Here is a 20,643-nt window from a genome sequence, read left to right on the forward strand (position 1 = left end):
GTTCTATTAGAGTATCTCGATCTCGCATTTGCTACATGGAGTTGGCTTTCGAATCATAACTCAGTGGTTTGTAATCCAATTCTTCTATACTACTACAAGGACTTTCAATGAAGATTATTCCAGCTATACACCGATTTTCAGCTCATTGCTCTGAGTGGTTTGCCTAGTAGGCATGAAAACTAATACTTTTTTATTCCTAAAAATCGATCGCGTAATTGTGACACAGGTTGGGTTTTGTGTCATATCTCCGTGGTCTTTATCTCGATTCTTTTCAAACCACCAAAAGGCACTCCTACGATGGTTACTCCATCTACATAGCAATTTTCAACTCATTCCATGAAGCGCTTTACCCTGTAGGCGTGACAACAAATCGATCTTGTTTGACGCGAATAATCGGTCATAGCTCCTGAATCATTCATCGGATTTGCACCAAATGTGATGGTAGGATTCGCCTTTGGACCCCCCTTCTGTGTGCCAAATTTCAAGGCGATCGGAGTACGCATTTACATTTTATAGCAATTTTTGCAAGTGTGCGAAAAGACGAAGAATAAAAAAAAAAACGAAGAAAAAAAAATAAAACTTTGGCCACTCGTATCTCGGAAATAGCCTGAGTGATTTCCTTCAAATTTGGAATGTAGACTCCCCTAGCTGGCGGGCAACTCTGCAGCAAATTTGGTTCCAATCGGATGAGGTATCACCGAGATACAAATGTGTGAAAATGACGTTTTCTTTCCTGTCAATATACTCACGGTGTGGCGCGCCGGCTTCTTGGGCCGCATGACACACTATCGTGTGTCTTGATTATACCTGATGGTGTAGGCACCTCCTGGGGGCTCCAACTCTCCTACCACTCGGGAACAGTGTTAAGACTAATATTTTCACTTTATTATAGTCTTCAAATTGCAATTTGCTCACTTTACTGGTTACAATATTGGCAGTTTACTAAAATGAATAATTGTTTCAGTTATCGAGATAATTGAGATAGATTCAAAGGAAATATCAAGATATGTGTATATTAGTCATCGCATACCTCTATACTTTTGTTGCATAGTAAACTAGACAGATGCTAAAGCATGTGGGGGCGAACCTGAGCTATGTTTTATTTGATGTTTGATTGCATATAGCTTAAGTTGAGTAAATTTAACAAAAATTGTACCTGCGACCATAGATAATATGCTGTAACTGACTGTTTTATTCGAGTAAATGTGACTGCTCTATTAGAGTATATCGATCTTATGGATGACAGTGCTAAAAATGCAAAGAGGGACTTCTGTCTCCGACTTCCGTTTTCCTCACTTTTATTCTTTAAACTCTCCATCGCTACCAGCTACTACGCCAATTACTGATTACACATTATTAATAAGTTTAGAGTCTTTTATCACTCTTTTCAGCCAGTCATGTGATGTTTATTTTGCTTTCAAGTTTGGCAAAGCACTGACCCACCGCATCTGTGAAACATAAGATTCATTTGTCATGGCCTTAGTGATAAATCTTGCATCTCTTTCATCTCGTGATTCTTGGGCTCCTCTTTCTCTATCATGTTCTCATCTTCTCCTTAATCTCTCATCTCTTTCCATGTGCGTCCAGGTGCTACTGTGCATGCGAGGTAGCTTTGGGACCACTACCAACCAAGTGTGGGGACTTTCCGATTTGTATAGGAAATTTTTGTACACGCGACGTACGTACCATTTCAACTACCAAGTGTGAGGCTTTCTGGTTTCTTTTGGGCAATTTTCATGCACGCGACATACGTACCATTTCAACTACCAAGTGTGGGGCTTTCCGGTTTCTTTAGGGAATTTTCGTGCACGCGACGTACGTACCATGGCCACTTGACAATACTGGGGCTCGCTCAGGCTTGCCCCAATTATTTCAAACCTACTTGCATCTAAGTAATTATGCATAGTGATAGGAATAATGATTTAAATGTTACAGCGTTTTGTTTCTAGGCTATTGGCATCCCCACATGTAAGGATTTAATGCTTTTAAAAATTCACCCATAGTTTGGTCTGTGAGCAACTGTGTACTTGACATCAGATAAACTTTAGAATGCTTTATGGATATAATTTTCATACATACTGTGTAGTATTTTATGGAAGACACTGTTTTTGCACTACCAGTCAGATTTGTTTTGTATTAAGGTGGTGCTGAATTAATTAATTAAGTCCATCCACACAAAACAAATTTGTTACAACTGTCATGCTTATTGAGCTATTTTATGGTGTCTGCTATGTACAACTTAACTTAATCTATGCTTAAAATGCTGTTGTGATAGCCTGTGATGCTTTACCAAATTTTTGTGAAATGACACGTGTTTATTCTTCCGCCAAAGTTTCAAGCCAATTTTTTCAAGAACTATCGAATGACAACCTAGTGCTAAGCCACTATGCTTCCAACCAATTCTTTACCTTGTAGAACAATTCTTCACTTTCCTTTTACTGATAACAACATGGAATGTAGTGCAAATTCACACCTGTAGACTACAACATTGGGTAACAACCCCATCAAGGTTGAATTGCAAAAATCTAAAATGTACTGTTGTAGAGTAATGCCTACCTGATGCCTCTGCCAAATTTTGATGGTCTCTGGTGCATAAGTTATTGAATAATAAGGTGACGGTGTGGCTAGCCAGGAGTACTCTGTGTTGCAATGGATATGCGATAGCAGCTGGTGCTGAATATATGATAGCAGCTGGTGCTGTTTGCCGACTTAAACAAGAGTTGTGACAAGCTGTTGTCTTGAATAACATTAGTTGTACTAGTTGTACTGATCAATCTACTCATCAACAACAGTAGATGGCCTGGCTGCTTGATAGAGTTTGTTCTTGTAGTCTGAGACGGGTTTTTGTGTTTGGCATGACAGTTCAATTAGCTTTGCATGGCTGCACTTTAAGTACTGCTAAAATAGATTACACGAATGTCTTTTAGTCTCTATATAAAAACAGTGAGACATCGTCATTTCTGCTTATTAATACAGTCTGATGAAGTAATACATGCAAAGAGGTGGTTTGGTATTTTTTACCCAAAACCCATTATCACTTTTGCAAAACAAAGTATTTGTCCTCAAAGCTTAGGTGAAGAGTGACCTGAATAATTGAGTCGGCCCTAGTGTACCCCACCAGTTTGTATTGCAACTATTGAGGGTCATGTGAACTTCCAAATAAAACTATATTAACAGTGGCAGATCCAAAGGGGGGAGGGGAGGGGGACAGGGGGTACGTTCCCCCCCCCAAAAAAATCCTCATTAAAGCAAGATCGAGATACTCTAATAGAGCAGTCAGTCAAATACTCTAATAGAACAGTCACCACACATAACACTATTGAGAATCCTCCACAGTTGCTGAGTATGAAAACTAGCATCTGCAACACTATCCCATGCATGGGAACATTTAGCCGCTATGTAAATGAAATGCACATGGTCTTGTGTATGTCGTTCTTTAGGCTAATGTAGTTAGGTAGCTGAACTACTAATGACTGTCACTTATCCACAACTCTTAAAGAAAGCAGTTTGATTAAGAGATTTGTGTGCATAAATCACTGTATAATTTTCATTCCTGAAACATATGACATAGCTGTAGCTTCTAGGGGCTATGTCCCCCAGACCCCCTGCTCCATGATCCATATACCTACTACCCTGGTACACCCCACCATTCCAAACCCTGGATACACCCTTGAGTAAAGGCAATAGTTTTAGGTGGAGCTTTAAACATGTCCGACCTCCTCTGGTTAAGAGTTACATATTAAGTGTCCATAATTAACAGATTTTATGCCACACTTTGTAATACTATGTACATGACTATTGCAATGAGCACTATTCTATTCTAACCAATTGTACACAATTTTAAATGGAATATGTGAATGTATGTACTGTATTGCCTTGAATTATGACTAGCTAACTTCCTAGTGATTTAGAGCGTTATAACAGAAATAATTGCTGGATTTCAAATATCTAATAACAATTTCTTACTATTTCATGCTTCAAGAAGAGTACAACACTGAGATGTGAAGTTGATTCATGAATGCTGGTCATGTACATTAATGCTGGTCTTCCAGTCTTGTTCAGTAGCCAGGGTAAAAAATTACTTGAAAAAGAGAAACATCCATACTATACTGTATACACAGAGTTGGGGGTAACAAGTTACATTTGTAATGCATTGTGTAATAATATTACTTATGTCGTAACGAAGTAACATAATGCATTACATGACAAAGTAACGAGTAATATATAACAAAAATGTAACGCAGTACTTCTTGTAATGTACATTGTATCCAGTACATGATTGGCAGTCCTGACAGCACTGAAGATGGTTGTACAGGCAAGAACCAAGAGTGATAGTGCATGGGGAGTGCCCTTGAGACCAAGATAATACAACAAAGTATGGGCTGAACTACACCAGAGAAATGCATTTCTCACTCGTGTCACTTGTAGTCTAAGCTGGAAGCCTGTATTTAGAAGGTTGGGCTTAGTTTAAAGCTTGTAACAAACAAATGTAATATGTAATAATATTACTAGTTACTGCCAATAGAGTAACGTGTAATATGTAACTCGTTACTTTTTCTGGGAGTAATATCTAACCGTGTTAGATTGCATAGTAATGTGTAACAAGTTACATTTTTAGAGTGGCTACCCCAACTCTGCGTATATGTGCAAATTTTTGAGGGATGTAATTTTTGTAGATTTTGTGCTTGCTTCGTTGTCCATGAAATTTTCATATTTGAAAATTAACAAGATATCGGGTTAGCTCTGTGCTTTCTAATACATAGGTGACATCAGTGAAAAACAAGTATTCCTTGAAAATAAACCCACAAAAATACTGAGATTTGTTGATCTGCGAAATTGCATGCCTCGAAATTTGACAATACAGTACAAAAATGCATAAGATGTTGTAACTGTATTTACCATTAAATTATGTCACTGCAGTTTGAAGATATGACAGGTCCCTCTAGTAATGGAACTTGGGGTGGTGTTGAGTACTTTAAGTGCAAACACCGGCGGGGACGATTTGTCTTGTTGGCTGTTCTTGAACCAGGTAAGTTTTGTAATTGTTATTGTTTGGTTAAGTATGTGTATGTGGACAGTATAGCCATTTAGACTTGTAATGACAGTTAATTTTCATAAATACTACTAAAGGGCAGAACTACTGAGTCACTGTTATTTTGCATTAAAGTTGTAGTTTAAACCTATGAAGTTCTAGCCATGAGTTTCTAGAAGGCACAAGAAATCATAAACCACAATAGTGGGTTCATAATAAGAATTGCCATGTTTTTGCAGTAACTCTAATAGAACATACGCCTAAAAACCACTTTGGAAAGCATCCGTTAACTCAAAACCACCCTCTGGTGGTTATTTGCAATGAGTATTGGTCTACTGGAAAGTATCAAGTGAAAAGAAAATAGTATGTGTATTTCAGGCAAACCTGAAATTTTGCCATTTTGTTCATCTTCGGTCCCTCCATTATCTGGCCATTGATTGTCCGAATGTTCTGTTATCTGAACTGTGGAAGTGACTGCTCTATTAAAGTATTTTGCCTAAAGTGTATGCTCTATTAGAGTTTGAGCTCTGTATATAAATGTATGGGATTTGTTTATCTGAACTTTTCCATTATCCAAATGCACCCAGTGCCCAACGAGTTTGAATAATGGAGGGCTATTAGGTGCCTGTGCCTAACAAATAACAGTCAGACAACAGACAATTTCCAGACAAATTAGCCAATGTCTGACCATAATTGTATTTGGCATGACAATGTCCTATCAAAGGAGCCCAAAAAGGCCAGGGTGTACATATTTGGTTTACTGTTTATTTTACTCAAAATAGCTGTATCTTAGTTGCTAGGAGATTAAACATTCAAGCCACCCAAGAGAGTGATCACTAATATACCAATGCCAACCCCTCTGCTGTACAGAAACCTCAAAGAATCACTTGTAATAGTGTCTCAGCACAAAAGAATGTGTATCCTCAGCGCAACAATGGGAATGCCTACAGCCAGAGTGCTTACATCAGAGAATGCTTACTACAGGCAGTGTTATAGGTCACTTGTGTCCTTGCAAAGTATAAATTTGTCTGGACAAGTTGGGATTTGTCAGGACTTTTTGTCCTGGCGCTTAAGAATTCTTATCGGGAGCACTGCAAATGTGTTCAAGACTCCCTAATAGAATAGTCAAGAAAATAATGTTAAAAATTAAGACAAGTTGATGTTGTGCTACTTCTAAAAACCAGGCTTCATGCAGCTAGCTAACTCATTTGGATTTTGTTAACCAACTATGTATTTTATTAATTTAGCCAATAGGCATTTTTTGGTTTTACAATGTGCATAATTAATTTATTGTAATTTTGGTTTTACAATTCATGTAATTCATAAAATTTTCATAATTCATCATATGCACTGCTAAGGAAGTGCTTGTTGAACAAACCGCTTTCAAGAACATATTACGCACAGAAGTATATGGTTTAGCTATAGTGTTTTTTCCCACAAATTCTCTCGACAAGCCTCAAAGCTGCTCTTAATTATTGTTCACGTATGTAAGGGTCATGCCATCTTTTGAACATGAAGGGGTAGGCTATTCCTGGTAGTCTACGAGGCCTGCACTGTTGTTTTTCAATTGCTAAATGTCTGTAAAACCCAAAGGGAAGGTAATTCACAAAAGAGTCACCACACCTGTACTTCAGACCGCTGAAAAGAAACCACCTCAGAGCAAAGTTTACCTGTGAGGAAGTTTAATACAGACTTCATTTCGCTTTTACTTCTACGTGCAAGCTGCTTTTACCATTTAACAATTTTGCTCATGTGGGTACGTATGGACAAAGGTACACACATACACACACACAAAGCAAAGCCTCTGGCAACCATGCGAAACGTAGCTATTGCCACCCAGTGAACCAGCAGAGGGATGCCTTTGCACCACTCAGGCACTTGAGCCTTGTGCAGGCAAATCCTCCTGGGGCAGGGCTAGTAACCTGCAGGAAGACTGTCCAGGTCTTACGGAGAGAGGTCGCGGAACCTAAAGTTCCACAATGACAAGGACAGTTGGGCATTTGCTTTCCCAGTTAATACCAGGTACCCATTGAAGTAACGGCTGAGTGGACTGCTTTCCTAGTTGACACCAGGCCACCAGGTCCCCATTTAAAGAGCTGGGTAGACTGGAGCATTGTGGGTAAAATTTCTTGCTCAAGGAAACAACGGCAACACCAAAGTGGCTCAACCGGGAATTGAACCTGGGACCTTTCAATTACTAGGCCGATGCCCTAACAACTTGGCTATGCTGCCTCACAACACATACACGCACACGCACACTTTTCTGAAAACAGTTTCAGGAAACCAGGCATGTGCCCACAGCTGGCTGTGGACGCACGCCTGGTTTAAAAGTATAATTACAGGTTTCTTAGTCACCATTTCTGTAGAAACGAAGGCAAGACAGGGAAAATGAAGCCCCAAAACTGGCCACAAGCCAGCTTTGGAACTTGCAAATACTCAGAAACAGGTGATATATGTATGTCAAAATAGCCAAGCTATGAAAAAAGGATGTGTTCTCTTGCACAGAACAAGATTAGTTTTGCTGTGAAAATTCCCACATCTTTTAGTAGTCCACATACCAATCCTGAGATAATTACCCAGGCATTCTCGAAATACAAGCACATTTAGTTCATTTCACAAACTTACAAGAAGTGTTATAAAATGACTACATTTTATTCGATTTCCTTGTAATTAGCACATGTAAGGAGGGTTCAAAGGGAAACTGGCTTTTTGGTCAGCTGCTTGGCTGTATTGGTGCAGATAATTACTTTGTGACTGTTTATTCAAATCAAATTTGAGGTGAAAATTGTGGAAACTTTAGCTACATATGTGTTTAATAACTGTTAATAACACTGGTGTGGCATGCCAGCAGTAAGACATATGTACTGTAGCTGTGATTTATGTAGTAAGCAATTGAAGGAGTTATAGCAGCACCCAAATGTATGTAGTTTATCATGTATTGGCTTAAAGGGCACCTATGTGATGTAGTGTGTTATGTAGTATTGGGTTGGCAATAATCAATAATGGCAGTTAGATTTGTGTAACAATGGAGACTGAAATTGGAGTTTAATAGTAGTGTATGTACTGGGAAGAATTTATACTGTATACAGTACATATGGACATTAGCTGTAGTGCTACTCATGTTTGTTAGGCAATAGAAGAACAAATCCTTCTGAGGAGAGATACAAGTCTGTACCACTTATGGATGCTGAAAACCCACACAAGCTAACTAAGGGATCAGTAATACAGTATGGTGATGACTATGGAGTGATTAAGTGGATAGGATTGCTTCATGGTTCTGGAGACACTTTTTTTGCTGGGTTGGAAATGGTAAGGGATATTTACTTGTTTTTGTCATTGCTGTGTGTCATGTTATCAGTATTAAAAATGTGCTTACAAGTGCTAAGGTTTCTGTATCTAGAGCAATGACAATGCAGGTGTATTGTACATGTATGGCTTGCATGATTTTATATTTCATACATATGATAGTGAAAACCCAACTTGTTTGCATAATTCTACTTTTGAGATAAATAGCACTGAATTACATTGGGTGATTTTATAAACGTTTTAGTTTCTTCAGTAAACAGTGAAGGAAGACACAAATTGAAATATCTAATATACCAATAAATTCACCTCTTTGTTTTGTTTTTGTACCATGAAGCAAACACGAGTTATGTGTGTTTGTTTACGTAAAAACTTTATTGTTGTTGTTTCTAAGCTTGAACAGCCTTCTTGTTCGATAGCATGGGTATATTTAGACCAAAAACTAGCATAAGCAATCAATTGCTGACACCCTTATTACCCTGAATTTACCTTCCACTCTAAACATTCCTCAGGTACAAATTTTGGCAGAAGTATTCCCCTAGATATCATCCTTCTGTGTCCTAAGTTTGATGTCACTAGCTGCCTTACCTGACCAGCAACAGATGAAAAGGTGCGGAGTCGAAATAACCAGTTACCAGAACCATAACTTGTTTACCAGAACTCATATACGCTTGCATGTTTCAATTACTGGAACAATATCTAACCACCAACAAAAGGTTATTCCTAAAGCCATCAAAATTTTGACAAAAATCCCACACAATTGTGAGTGCCTAATGGACATCCATACAAATTTTTAGAACGTCAGAATGTGTAATGTAGGAGTTACGATTTTTAGTAAAATTTATGCACGAATTGCTTGATAATTGAACACACAATGGTCTTTAACAGTTCTACAGTAATTAATAGTGGAACAACAAGCTCCCAACCAATTCTAGATCCTTTGCTTTGTACTATTCTTAATTTCTTGGTTTCAGATGTTCTGTAGGGATAGCATGGCGGCATACTTCACTTTCAGTGGTGAAATTGAGTATCCACTCTTCTTAAAAGTTGGCCTGATGGTAGTACACTCTTCTGGACTATATTCTCACCAACCTCTGCCTTCACCACAGCCACCATGTCATCTATGAGCATGCCAGTTCAACTGCCATGTTCGATAGTAGCCGTACCATGTTTATTTGTGGACGTTTCATCACGTCCTGGCCTTGACCATGGCTTGCCTTGTTTCTTTTATTGTTTGGTGACTAACATCGAAGCAGAAATCAACAGAACTCCCTCAAAGTGACGGAGAACAAATGCATTGATGGCGCAGGGTAAACTCACATCCGAACACAACCCCAAACTTACAGTACAGAAGTCAAACAAACTGTAAACCTTTGTTCATTCCTTTATCAGTAGAACTATAATACCCTCAACAACCATAAAACAGTCTTTGTCAATCATTCCACTTCTTTGTACCACGGAATTCCACTGTTGTTATTAGTAAAATCCCCGTCTGATAATTGAAACATACATTTCCAGTAAATGAGTCAATCCGATAAATGATTGCATACGTTATAACTTGATGAATGTCCCAGTTCATGGTGAATAAAAGTCTCAAGTCCATAGTCTGTTGCACTCGGACATAATATTATCTAATCCAAAACAGCCAAGCTGTAAAAAAGTGTGCGGCCCTCAAAAAGGCTATGGTGAAAAAAGATGTGAAATCCAAGGTGGCGGCCAAGAAATGGCTGTGATGGTACGTAGGTTAATGGTAAAAATTTTAATAACAACAGTTCAGGTGAATTTTGGTGCCGCTTGGTCAATTGGCACAAAATTCACCTGAATTGTCGTTATTAAAATTTTTACCATTAACCTACCATCACAGCCATTTCTTGGCCGCCACCTTGGATTTCACATCTTTTTTCACCATAGCCTTTTTGAGGGCCGCACACTTTTTTTACAGCTTGGCTGTTTTGGATTAGATTTCACTTCTTTTTGTATTTGTATACCCCAAAGCCGGCCTATGGCCTGCTTTGGGACTTTTTTAACCTATCTTTTTTTCTTTACCACAGGAAGAAGAAAAGATGAAGCAGATGTACCTTAAATATTTCTGATTTAATCAGTAAATGTACAAATTATATATATAATACATATATTTATTACAGAACTGTCCATGGTGGTTTCTGTGTAACTGAACACTCTTCAAGGCAACTTCTTCTAGCTGATCTCTCTACAGGGTGATTTGTTTGTAGCTGAACTATCAACAAGGTAACTTCTTCTAGCTGTTCTCTCTACAGGGTGATTTATTTGTAGCTGGATTCTGTACAGGTGATTTTTTTGCTGCTGAGCTCTTTACAGAATGGTTTCTTTGTAGCTGAACTCTCTATAAGGTAACTTCTTCTAACTGATCTCTCTACAGGGAGATTTGTTTGTAGCTGAACTCTCTACAGGTGATTTGTTTGCAGCTGAACTATCTAGATGATGGTTTCTTTGTAGCTGAACTCTCTACAAGGTAATTTCTTCTAGCTGAACTCTCTACATGGTGGTTTCTTTGTAGCTGAACTCTCTACAAGATAACTTCTTCTAACTGATCTTTCTACAGAGCAATTTGTTTGTGGCAGAATTTTCTACAGGGTAATTTCTTTGCAGCTGAACTCTCTACAGGGTGGTTTCTTTTTACTGTAGCTGAACTCTCTACAAGGTAATTTCTTCTAGCTGATCTCTCTACAGGGTGATTTGTTTGTAGCTGAATTCTATACAGGTGATTTGTTTGCAGCTGAGCTCTTTACAGAATGGTTTCTTTGTAGCTGAACTCTCTACAAGGTAACTTCTTCTAACTGAACTCTCTACAGGGAGATTTGTTTGCAGCTGAACTCTCTTTATGATGGTTTCTTTGTAGCTGAACTCTCTACAAGGTAACTTCTTCTAGCTGAACTCCCTACACGGTGGCTTCTTTGTAGCTGAACTCTCTACAAGGTGACTTCTTCTAGCTGATCTTTCTACAGGGAGATTTGTTTGTAGCTGAATTCTATACAGGTGATTTGTTTGCAGCTGAGCTCTTTACAGAATAGTTTCTTTGTAGCTGAACTCTCTACAAGGTAACTTCTTCTAGCTGAACTCCCTACATGGTGGTTTCTTTATAGCTGAACTCTCTACAAGGTGACTTCTTCTAGCTGATCTCTCTACAGGGTGATTTGTTTGTAGCTGAACTCTCTTCATGTTGGTTTCTTTGTAGCTGAACTCTCTACAAGGTAACTTCTTCTAACTGAACTCTCTACAGGGAGATTTGTTTGCAGCTGAACTCTCTTCATGATGGTTTCTTTGTAGCTGAACTCTCTACAAGGTAACTTCTTCTAGCTGAACTCCCTACATGGTGGTTTCTTTGTAGCTGAACTCTCTACAAGGTGACTTCTTCTAGCTGATCTTTCTACAGGGTGATTTGTTTGTAGCTGATTTTTCTACAGGGTGATTTGTTTGCATCTGAACTCTCTATATGGTGGTTTCTTTGTAGCTGAACTCTCTACAAGGTGACTTCTTCTAGCTGATCTTTCTACAGGGTGATTTGTTTGCATCTGATCTCTCTACAGGGTGATTTGTTTGTAGCTGAACTCTAATCATGATGGTTTCTTTGTAGCTGAACTCTCTACAAGGTAACTTTTTCTAACTGAACTCTCTACAGGGAGATTTGTTTGCAGCTGAACTCTCTTCATGATGGTTTCTTTGTAGCTGAACTCTCTACAAGGTAACTTCTTCTAGCTGAACTCTCTACAGGTGATTTGTTTGCAGCTGAACTCTCCACATGATGGTTTCTTTAAATTTGTAGCTGAACTCTCTACAAGGTAACCTCTTCTAGCTGATCTCTCTACAGGGTGATTTGTTTGTAGCTGAACTATCAACAAGGTAACTTCTTCTAGCTGATTTCTCTACAGGATGATTTGTTTGTAGCTGAATTCTGTACAGGTGATTTGTTTGCAGCTGAGCTCTTTACAGAATGGTTTCTATGTAGCTGAACTCTTTACAAGGTAACTTCTTCTAGCTGATGTCTCTACAGGGTCACTAGTTTGTAAATGAATTCTCTACATGGTGGTTTCTTTATAACTGAACTCATCTCTACGAGGTAACTTCTTCTAGCTGATCTTTCTATAGGGTGATTTGTTTGTAGTGGAATTCTGTACAGGTGATTTTTTTGCAGCTGAGCTCTTTACAGAATGGTTTCTATGTAGCTGAACTCTTTACAAGGTAACTTCTTCTAGCTGATGTCTCTACAGGGTCACTAGTTTGTAAATGAATTCTCTACATGGTGGTTTCTTTGTAACTGAACTCTCTACAAGGAAACTTCTCCTAGCTGATTTCTCTACAGGGAGATTTGTTTGTAGCTGAACTCTCTACAGGTGATTTGTTTGCAGCTGAACTCTCTACATGATGGTTTCTTTGTAGCTGAACTCTCTACAAGGTAACTTCTTCTAGCTGATCTCTCTACAGGGCGATTTGTTTGTAGCTGAACTCTCTACATTGTGGTTTCTTTGTAGCTGAACTCTACAAGGTGATTTCTTCTAGCTGAATTATTTTTTTCTATAGTTGCATGAATTCCCTACAAGGTAATTTCTTCTAGCTGATCTCTCTACAAGGTGAATTGTTTGTGGCTGATCTCTATACAGGTTACTTGTTTCTAACTGATCTCTTGAATTCTCTTCGGGTGACTGCTCTATTAGCATGACTGCTCTATTAGGATGACTGCTCTATTAGAGTATCTCGATCTCGCACTTGCTACACCAAGTTGGATTTCGTGTTATAACTCCGTGGCTTTAAGTCTGATTCTTCTACACCATTGAAGAGCCTTTCTAAGATGATAACTCCATCTGTACAGCGATTTTCAAAGCATTACCCCAAGCGGTTTACCTGGTAGGCGTGGCAAGCAGTCGTTTTTTATTAGCTAATCTCGATTGCATAATTGTTACACACTGTTGGTTTTTTCGTTGTAGCTTCCTGGTTTTTAGCTCGATTTCTTTCAAACCACAAAAGGTTTGAGGTTCAATAGTTAACCTATTCACCCACCGATTTTCAGCTTCTTCCCATACGCGGTTTACCCTGTAGGCGTGACAACATATTGGTATTATTTTTCGTGATTAATCGCTCATAACTCTTTGCCTGTTTATCGTATTCCAGCCAAAGTTGGTACAGAGATGCGCCTTTATACCCCCCTTCTGTGTGCCAAATTTCAAGGTGATCGTCTATGGCGTTCGCGTTTTATAGCAATTTTTGTAAGTGTGCGAAAAGAGGAAGAAAAAGAAGAAGAAGAAAAAAAAAAACGAAGAAACTAAGCCAATTTTTGAAGTCGCATATCTCGAGAACGCTTGAAGCGATTTCGCTCAAATTTGGAATGTGGAGTGCTGAAGGTGGAGGGAGTGTCCACAGCAAAAATCGTCTTGTTTCGTCAAGGCAGCACAGAGAGCTACGGAGGTGCGAAAATTGTGTTTTCTTTCTTCCTGTCAATATACTCACGGGGTTGCGCGCCGGCTTCTTGGGCTGCACGACACACTACCGTGTGTCTTGATGATGGACTAAACAAGCACTTGTGATTTTTTCTGTATAGGCACTAAATTGATTGTTTTGCTCTTCTTGTCTATTGCTATATCTCCAAAAGTTCTTACCAGATAAGGCTGAAAGTTTAAGTTTTCCCTCCAGACAGGCTAAATAGACTGAGTAGACAGCCTGCCTAGGGCCTCAGAGCAAAAAGGCAAAAGGGGCCTCCAAGCTCAAAGGGCTTCAAACTTTTAGACTGACTATAAATTTATGTGTTAAATTGCTATTCATAGAGCCAATCGCTTTCACACTTCCTTTTATGCAGCCATAATACTGTATGTTATGGTAAGAATTTGCATGAATACCATCTAATATCCATGTATATTTTGTTTTTTGTCAATTAAAGAGGGGACTCCAAACTTCATTTTACCTAGGGCTAAGGCTGGCGCTGGCTCTAGACAACAAAAAATTCATAAAATGAAGTTTGAGGAAAATGCAAACAAGACAGGTTTTCACTCAGTGGGTCACATTTATTTTATGACATGTTAAAGAAGGCTTGTAGTATTACCAGATCATTACAAATTAAAACTTATTGTTGTGTATGTTGTGTGCGTCCACTAATTATTTAAATGATTTACAGAAGTTGCCCCAGATTCCAAGGCTAGTGAATATATTTCATTAAAGATTGATTCCAGATTATTGCTGGATCATTGTTTATGCATATGGTAATTACATGTACAGCTGTAGCACTCAGAATTGCATTTGTAGCTAGATGGCCTAATATTCCAGAAACAGGTTGAATATATGTGTGTACCATATATACTTTCATAATCGCACATACTATCATGAATGAACTACGTACCTTATCTGAAATGAAATTTTTACTACAATGTGAACATGGCCCAGAGATTGCACATAAGTACATTTGTTGCACTGCACCTACTATGCAAAGTGATTGTTTTATCAAGTAAGGTCCATTCTACACTACACTGTACATAAATGCAGACATGTGTACAATTATGATTACAGTGAAATGATTACAGTACATGCATCATCAATATACATACTGTATGTATGTGTGTATGTATGTAGGAGAAGGATGTTGAAGAGCCTGAAGATGGGTTTTATGGAGGAACTGAGATCTATCAATGTAGGAAAAATAAAGGAACATTTGTAATGTTGAAAGGACTTCTACCCAGGGATGCTACACCTGAAGGTACATGTGCAGATACATGCTATGTATGTTCATGTAATTAATTTGTGTATTTATTTAATAATTAAATAAAGAATGATGACTTGCCACGCCTACCAGGCAAACTGCAAAAACTGGTGTATACGTATGTAGCTAGTATTATGTACATAGGTAGATTAATTATTGTACATTGTATTGTAGAAAGGCCTTTCAACAGTTAATTAATTATTTATTTATGGATATTCAATTACAGTAAGTGCAAATAATCATATAGAGTTAGGCTGTAAGCCTTTGTTCATATCCATATCCTGAACTAGACTAATAGTTATCTAACTTCAACTTGATGGAAGCAACGGAAACTACTTCCTGAGGTAAATTATTCCAGCTATTAATGACATGTTGAGTAAAAAAAGTGGGATAAACCATTCAGTCTGGTGTGAGATTTGAAAATCTTCCTGTGATGGTCTCTAGTTGAGAAGAATTGTTGAATATTATTGAGAGAATATGCATTTAATCATTGTGAAAACCAACTACAGTGATGGCTGGGGTGGTAAACTACATTAAATCCCTATTTTGATTCAACTGTCTCTTGTTAAAGATTTTTAAAGTAAAAATGTTCTGTCAAGTTACGTACAATAGGGATATCAGGACACGGTGTTGTGCAGCCAAGTACAGCTAGTGCAGACGCATAGCAGACAAGTGTGTATTTTACAGGAACCAAGAAAACGTGTTTTCACACATTCATAGCTCAATAGTGCTTGAATGGAAATTAACCAGTTTTACTGCGGAAACTCCCTCGGGGTAGGGATCCATGAATTCTCCCAGCCATCACTGAGATGTGTGCCTTCAAAGTTTGTCTTATTTTCTTTGTATTTTTCTTCTTGCATAAGTTTTCTTTTTGAACACATTAGAAAAATTGCAATAAATTTAGTTTATTGGCTTCAAATTTGGAGGACAGTCAGAACATCATGTAGCACATTTACAGACCAATTTTCATACAGATCGAACTAAGAACAATGGAATTATGCATGATTTTGAAAATGCAAACTTGATTTGTTGTCACGTCTACAGAGTAATCCGCTTGACTGAATAACTTGAAAATCGGTCTGTACATACATGAAGTTACTATCGTAGTGCAAACCTTTTGTGGTTTAAAAGTACAGAGAGCGTGAGCGAAGGAGAACCAAACATGAAAAGATGCGATCAAGATTCTTTAATAGAACATTCACTGAGGAGTAAAAAACATGCACAAAAAATGGTGGAAAAAGTTCTCCAGATTTCAAACTAGGGACCTCCACACCTATATACCCAAGCCCTTTACCACTCTGTCACTGCTGTCATTTGCTCACCTCACTTAATTTCTACGTTATAAATTAAAGTTCTGGTTTAGTACACTAGAATGATAACTTATAGATCTATCAGTAGAAATTCTGTATGCATTGTATTGAAGTGCTCAGAAAAAAATGTGTGTTCTATTAGAGTACTACAAAAATTATGAAAATAGGCTATATCAAGTGTGTCATGCGGTCAAATACAGCCGGTGCAGGATTTTACAGAACCAAGAAAATGCCATTTTCATTAACTATTTCTGCTGTGGAAACTTCCTCAGGGTAGGGCATCTCCCATTCCTAATTTGAGTCAGATCTGCCTAGCTATCATTGGGATATACATGCCTTCAATATTCATCTTATTTCAGTTCTTCGTAAATGCATATAGCCACACGGTCTTCGACAATTTCTGTAGTAAAGGGAAAAAAGTTGAAATAAAGTATCAAGGCGAATAGTTTTGAAACTTACAATTAAAATAGAAGTGATATCCACATAAAAACAGCCAAGCTGTGAAAAAATGTAGCCGGATGAAAAAATTTGTGAAATCAAAGGTGGCGGGCAACAAATGGCTGCAACGATGTTAATGCTAATAAATTTTAATAATGGCTGTTTATTTTTGATAAAATTTATTAACATTAACATAATTGTAGCCATTTGTTGGCTGCCACCTTTGACTTCACAACTTTTTCACCCAGGTGTTTTACGACCACATCTCTCACAGCTTGGCTGTTTTTGTGTGGTGTGGTTTACATTATCACCTCAGCAATCCTTTCTTGTTTAGTTGCTTTTTACAATGATCCCTCTTTTCCCTTTTTAGATTCCAGGTTTTTCTAGTTTGTTTACTTTTTTATAAATCTATTATTGAATTTTATAGTTTTGTAAGATTGAGATTGTGTCATTCTTTACAGAAGAGCTGGCTTGTAGTACTATAACTACTGTTGGTAGTGCTTTGTGCCCATTATCATGCAGTATAGTAGTATTGTATAGTAGGGATTCTCCAAAGCCCCTACCCTAATGATGTCCCTAAAAACCATTATAGAAAAAAATCTTACGTGATGAATAGTACCTTTATGGTAGAGTCTTAGTGTTGCTAATGCTAGATATAGCGTTGAAAACAATAAAATAGAATGAATACTAACGTAAAAAAATAATGCACAAATCCGATTTTAGTGTGCCTGACTGCCTGCTTGACTGCCTGCCTGCCTGCCTGCCTGCCTGCCTGCCTGCCTGCCTGCCTGCCTGCCTGCCTGCCTGCCTGACTGCCTGCCTGACTGACTGACTGACTGCCTGCCTGCCTGCCTGCCTGCCTGCCTGCCTGCCTGCCTGCCTGCCTGCCTGCCTGCCTGCCTGCCTGCCTGCCTGCCTGCCTGCCTGCCTGCCTGCCTGCCTGCCTGCCTGCCTGCCTGCCTGCCTGACTGCCTGCCTGCCTGCCTGACTGACTGACTGCCTGCCTGCCTGCCTGCCTGCCTGCCTGCCTGCCTGCCTGCCTGCCTGCCTGCCTGCCTGCCTGCCTGCCTGCCTGCCTGCCTGCCTGCCTGCCTGCCTGCCTGCCTGCCTGCCTGCCTGCCTGCCTGCCTGCCTGCCTGCCTGCCTGCCTGACTGACTACAGTCACAAAGTTGGAGGCTACACAATGCTATTATATAACGTCACAATAACAAACTCACCAAAGGCATGTGCCTTCCAATGAGCATTTGTCCTGTAGAAAGTTCAGCCACCTCACCATGCAGAAAGTTCAGCTACATATACAGATATTATAAGCCACCCTGTAATGCATTCACTTACATCAGTAACTATTAGAATGTTCAAATCTGTGATTTTTACTGTTGCATAACTATAAATGCACAGACATACTGAACAAGAAGAAGGAAAAGTTGGATTAAGGATCTAAGAAAATAAAGTAGTGAAACAAGGGAATGGCTAAAATGTGGTGGAACAAGGAAGATTGCCTATACCTGCAGATATACTAGTGGACATTAAATTCCTAAACTTCCAGTCAATAGCCATAAATGGGACGTTACTATTCAGTGGACTGGAAAACTGGACTAGACTACTGGACTAGACTACTGGACTGGCATATTTTTTTTTGTTTTTGCACATTATACGGTTCGATTTATAGAGTTTCACCAGGTAATGGCTGTTAGGTAGCCTGCAGCCCACTATTAAATACTGAATACGAGCAGTGAAATGTACAAAAACTGTCTTTTAATAATTTTGTTACTGTTCAGTTATGCTGCTACAGCATGAGGCTCGATACAGCACATACTCCTTACCCTATAATGCTGCTATATGACAGTGATAGTTAATCGGTGATCATCTTTCCAGACGACAATGATATCCTTAGTGCAAGCTCAATGAGCAAGCTGTGTAATCTTTTGTGGCATCTATAGGGGCTTAACTTTTTCAGCACTGGCCCTTATATTTTCTAATCATTAAGCCCCTGTGTTGAAATAAACGTCTAGCCATGAAAGACTACACAGCTCGTTCATTGAGCTTGCTCTTTGTCAACTGAAAAGATGATCGTTGATTAACTGTCACTGTCACAAAGCAGCATTACAGGGTAAGGAGTAAGTGCTGCATTTGAGTATAGCAGCACAATTAACTAAATAGTAGCAAAATCATTAAAAGACAGTCTTTGTACATTTCACTGCCTGTATTATGTGTTTAGTAGTGGGCTGCATGCTACCAAACAGCTATTAACTGGCAAAACTCAATAAATCCAACCATATAATGTACCAAACCAAAAAAATGTATGCCAGTCCAGTGTTCCAGTCCAGTAGTCCAGTCCACTGAATAATGACGCCCGATTAAATGTCCACTAGTATATCTGCAGGTATGGGCGATCTTCCTTGTTGTACTGCATTTCAACTATTCCCTTGTTTCACTACTTTATTTTCTTTGATCTCTAGTCCAGCTTAAAAATTCATTTTTCTTCTACTTGTTTACTTACTTTAATTATGACAAATGAACCGGCGCATACTGCATCAAAAGAAAGAATAGTGCCAGGCATGCCTTAAAAGAAATTTTGCATCAGAATGCATACCCCAACAATCAATTATGCAACAAAAAGGAAGTGGCCATTGTGCTTTGTCTTTAGCCCATTACACAGCGTTGCAAACGAAGAACAGTACAGTGCTTGCATTTTATTAAACAGCTGCAGGTTTAAGGGTTAAATAGAATTTTCTAAAAATCCCATATAAACTTTTTGGAAGGGTTTGAGGTTGATCTGAAGGCATTTTTGGGCTTGGCTGTTCCTAACCATGCTGCCAAACTGGAAATTGAAGCTGGGTTTAGGGTGATAATTTTGACTGGAAAAGCCTCATTGTAGCTATTTGTTATTGTTTTGATATCAAACAGTATGATAGTACTGTTTAGTATGGATCTTCCATATGCCCCCCAAAATCTTGCCTTTAAAATTCATCCTAGAAGCAACCACAATCAAAGGGTTAGAAGCAAAACGACGCATCATATGACCACCATTTTACGCCACAATAACAAACTCACCAGTGCATGTGCTTTTTGTGGTTCTGACAAGTGTCTGCTCTCTGCGTCCTGTTTTTCTTTTTTTATCTTTGGTCGTGGCCTTCTTCATGCCTTATCAATGCATAAACTTTCTGCATCAACACCTCCTGAGGAGCACTACAAAATCATTTAAAGTGCTTACGTTACTATAAGAGGTATGGGACACCCGTTAAATACCTGTAACTTAATGGTAGGTGATAGATTTAATCAAGGTCATGCCCTTTCACAATCTACATAGATTGACTAATTATCGTCCAAAGTTTAGACTTTATCATGCCTACTAATCTGACGATAATAGACAGCAGAAATCCTTTAACTCTATCAACAATCTCTACTTTGATGATGATTATGATTGTGGATTAAGTTTTTTGCTGATTGGATCAGGCCCAACCTTCATAGTATAAACAATGCTCAACAATCGATCTGGATCGCACTGAAGCAAGAACAATCTTTTAGTATAAACTGGCTGTAAGAAACAAATAGAAGTAATATTGATTTCAATCAAGTTTGGTATGAAGACTACTAAAAAAGGAGTGAATTTTCATTATTTTGCAAATCTCAGTGGTGTGACTAGTAAATACCAATTTACAATTGATGTGCAAAAAAACTTAGAGCAATAATCAATGGCAAAGAAGACCTTTAGACAACTATAAGCTAGTTTTTCAGGTATATACTTTATTAATGCACACTTTGTGGACCAAGAAACTGGATTTATGTCACAACTCACCAGACGATCTTAGGGTAATTAAATCATGGGTGGCTGGGG

The 20,643-nt window shown here is 38.6% G+C and overlaps 1 protein-coding gene across 1 annotated transcript in view; it reads left to right on the forward strand.

The window, feature by feature from the left end:
• Positions 1-20,643, forward strand: part of LOC136264051 (ubiquitin carboxyl-terminal hydrolase CYLD-like) — a 167,849-nt gene that overhangs the window by 39,402 nt on the left and 107,804 nt on the right. Inside the window, exons 6-8 of the mRNA XM_066058733.1 lie at positions 4,921-5,029; positions 8,163-8,341; positions 14,930-15,053. Of these exons, the coding sequence (XP_065914805.1) occupies positions 4,921-5,029; positions 8,163-8,341; positions 14,930-15,053 (412 nt within the window). The remainder of the gene's footprint in view (positions 1-4,920; positions 5,030-8,162; positions 8,342-14,929; positions 15,054-20,643) is intronic.

The sequence above is a fragment of the Dysidea avara genome, chromosome 8 (genome assembly GCF_963678975.1).
Source record: "Dysidea avara chromosome 8, odDysAvar1.4, whole genome shotgun sequence".
In the NCBI taxonomy this organism is placed as follows: Eukaryota; Metazoa; Porifera; class Demospongiae; order Dictyoceratida; family Dysideidae; genus Dysidea; species Dysidea avara.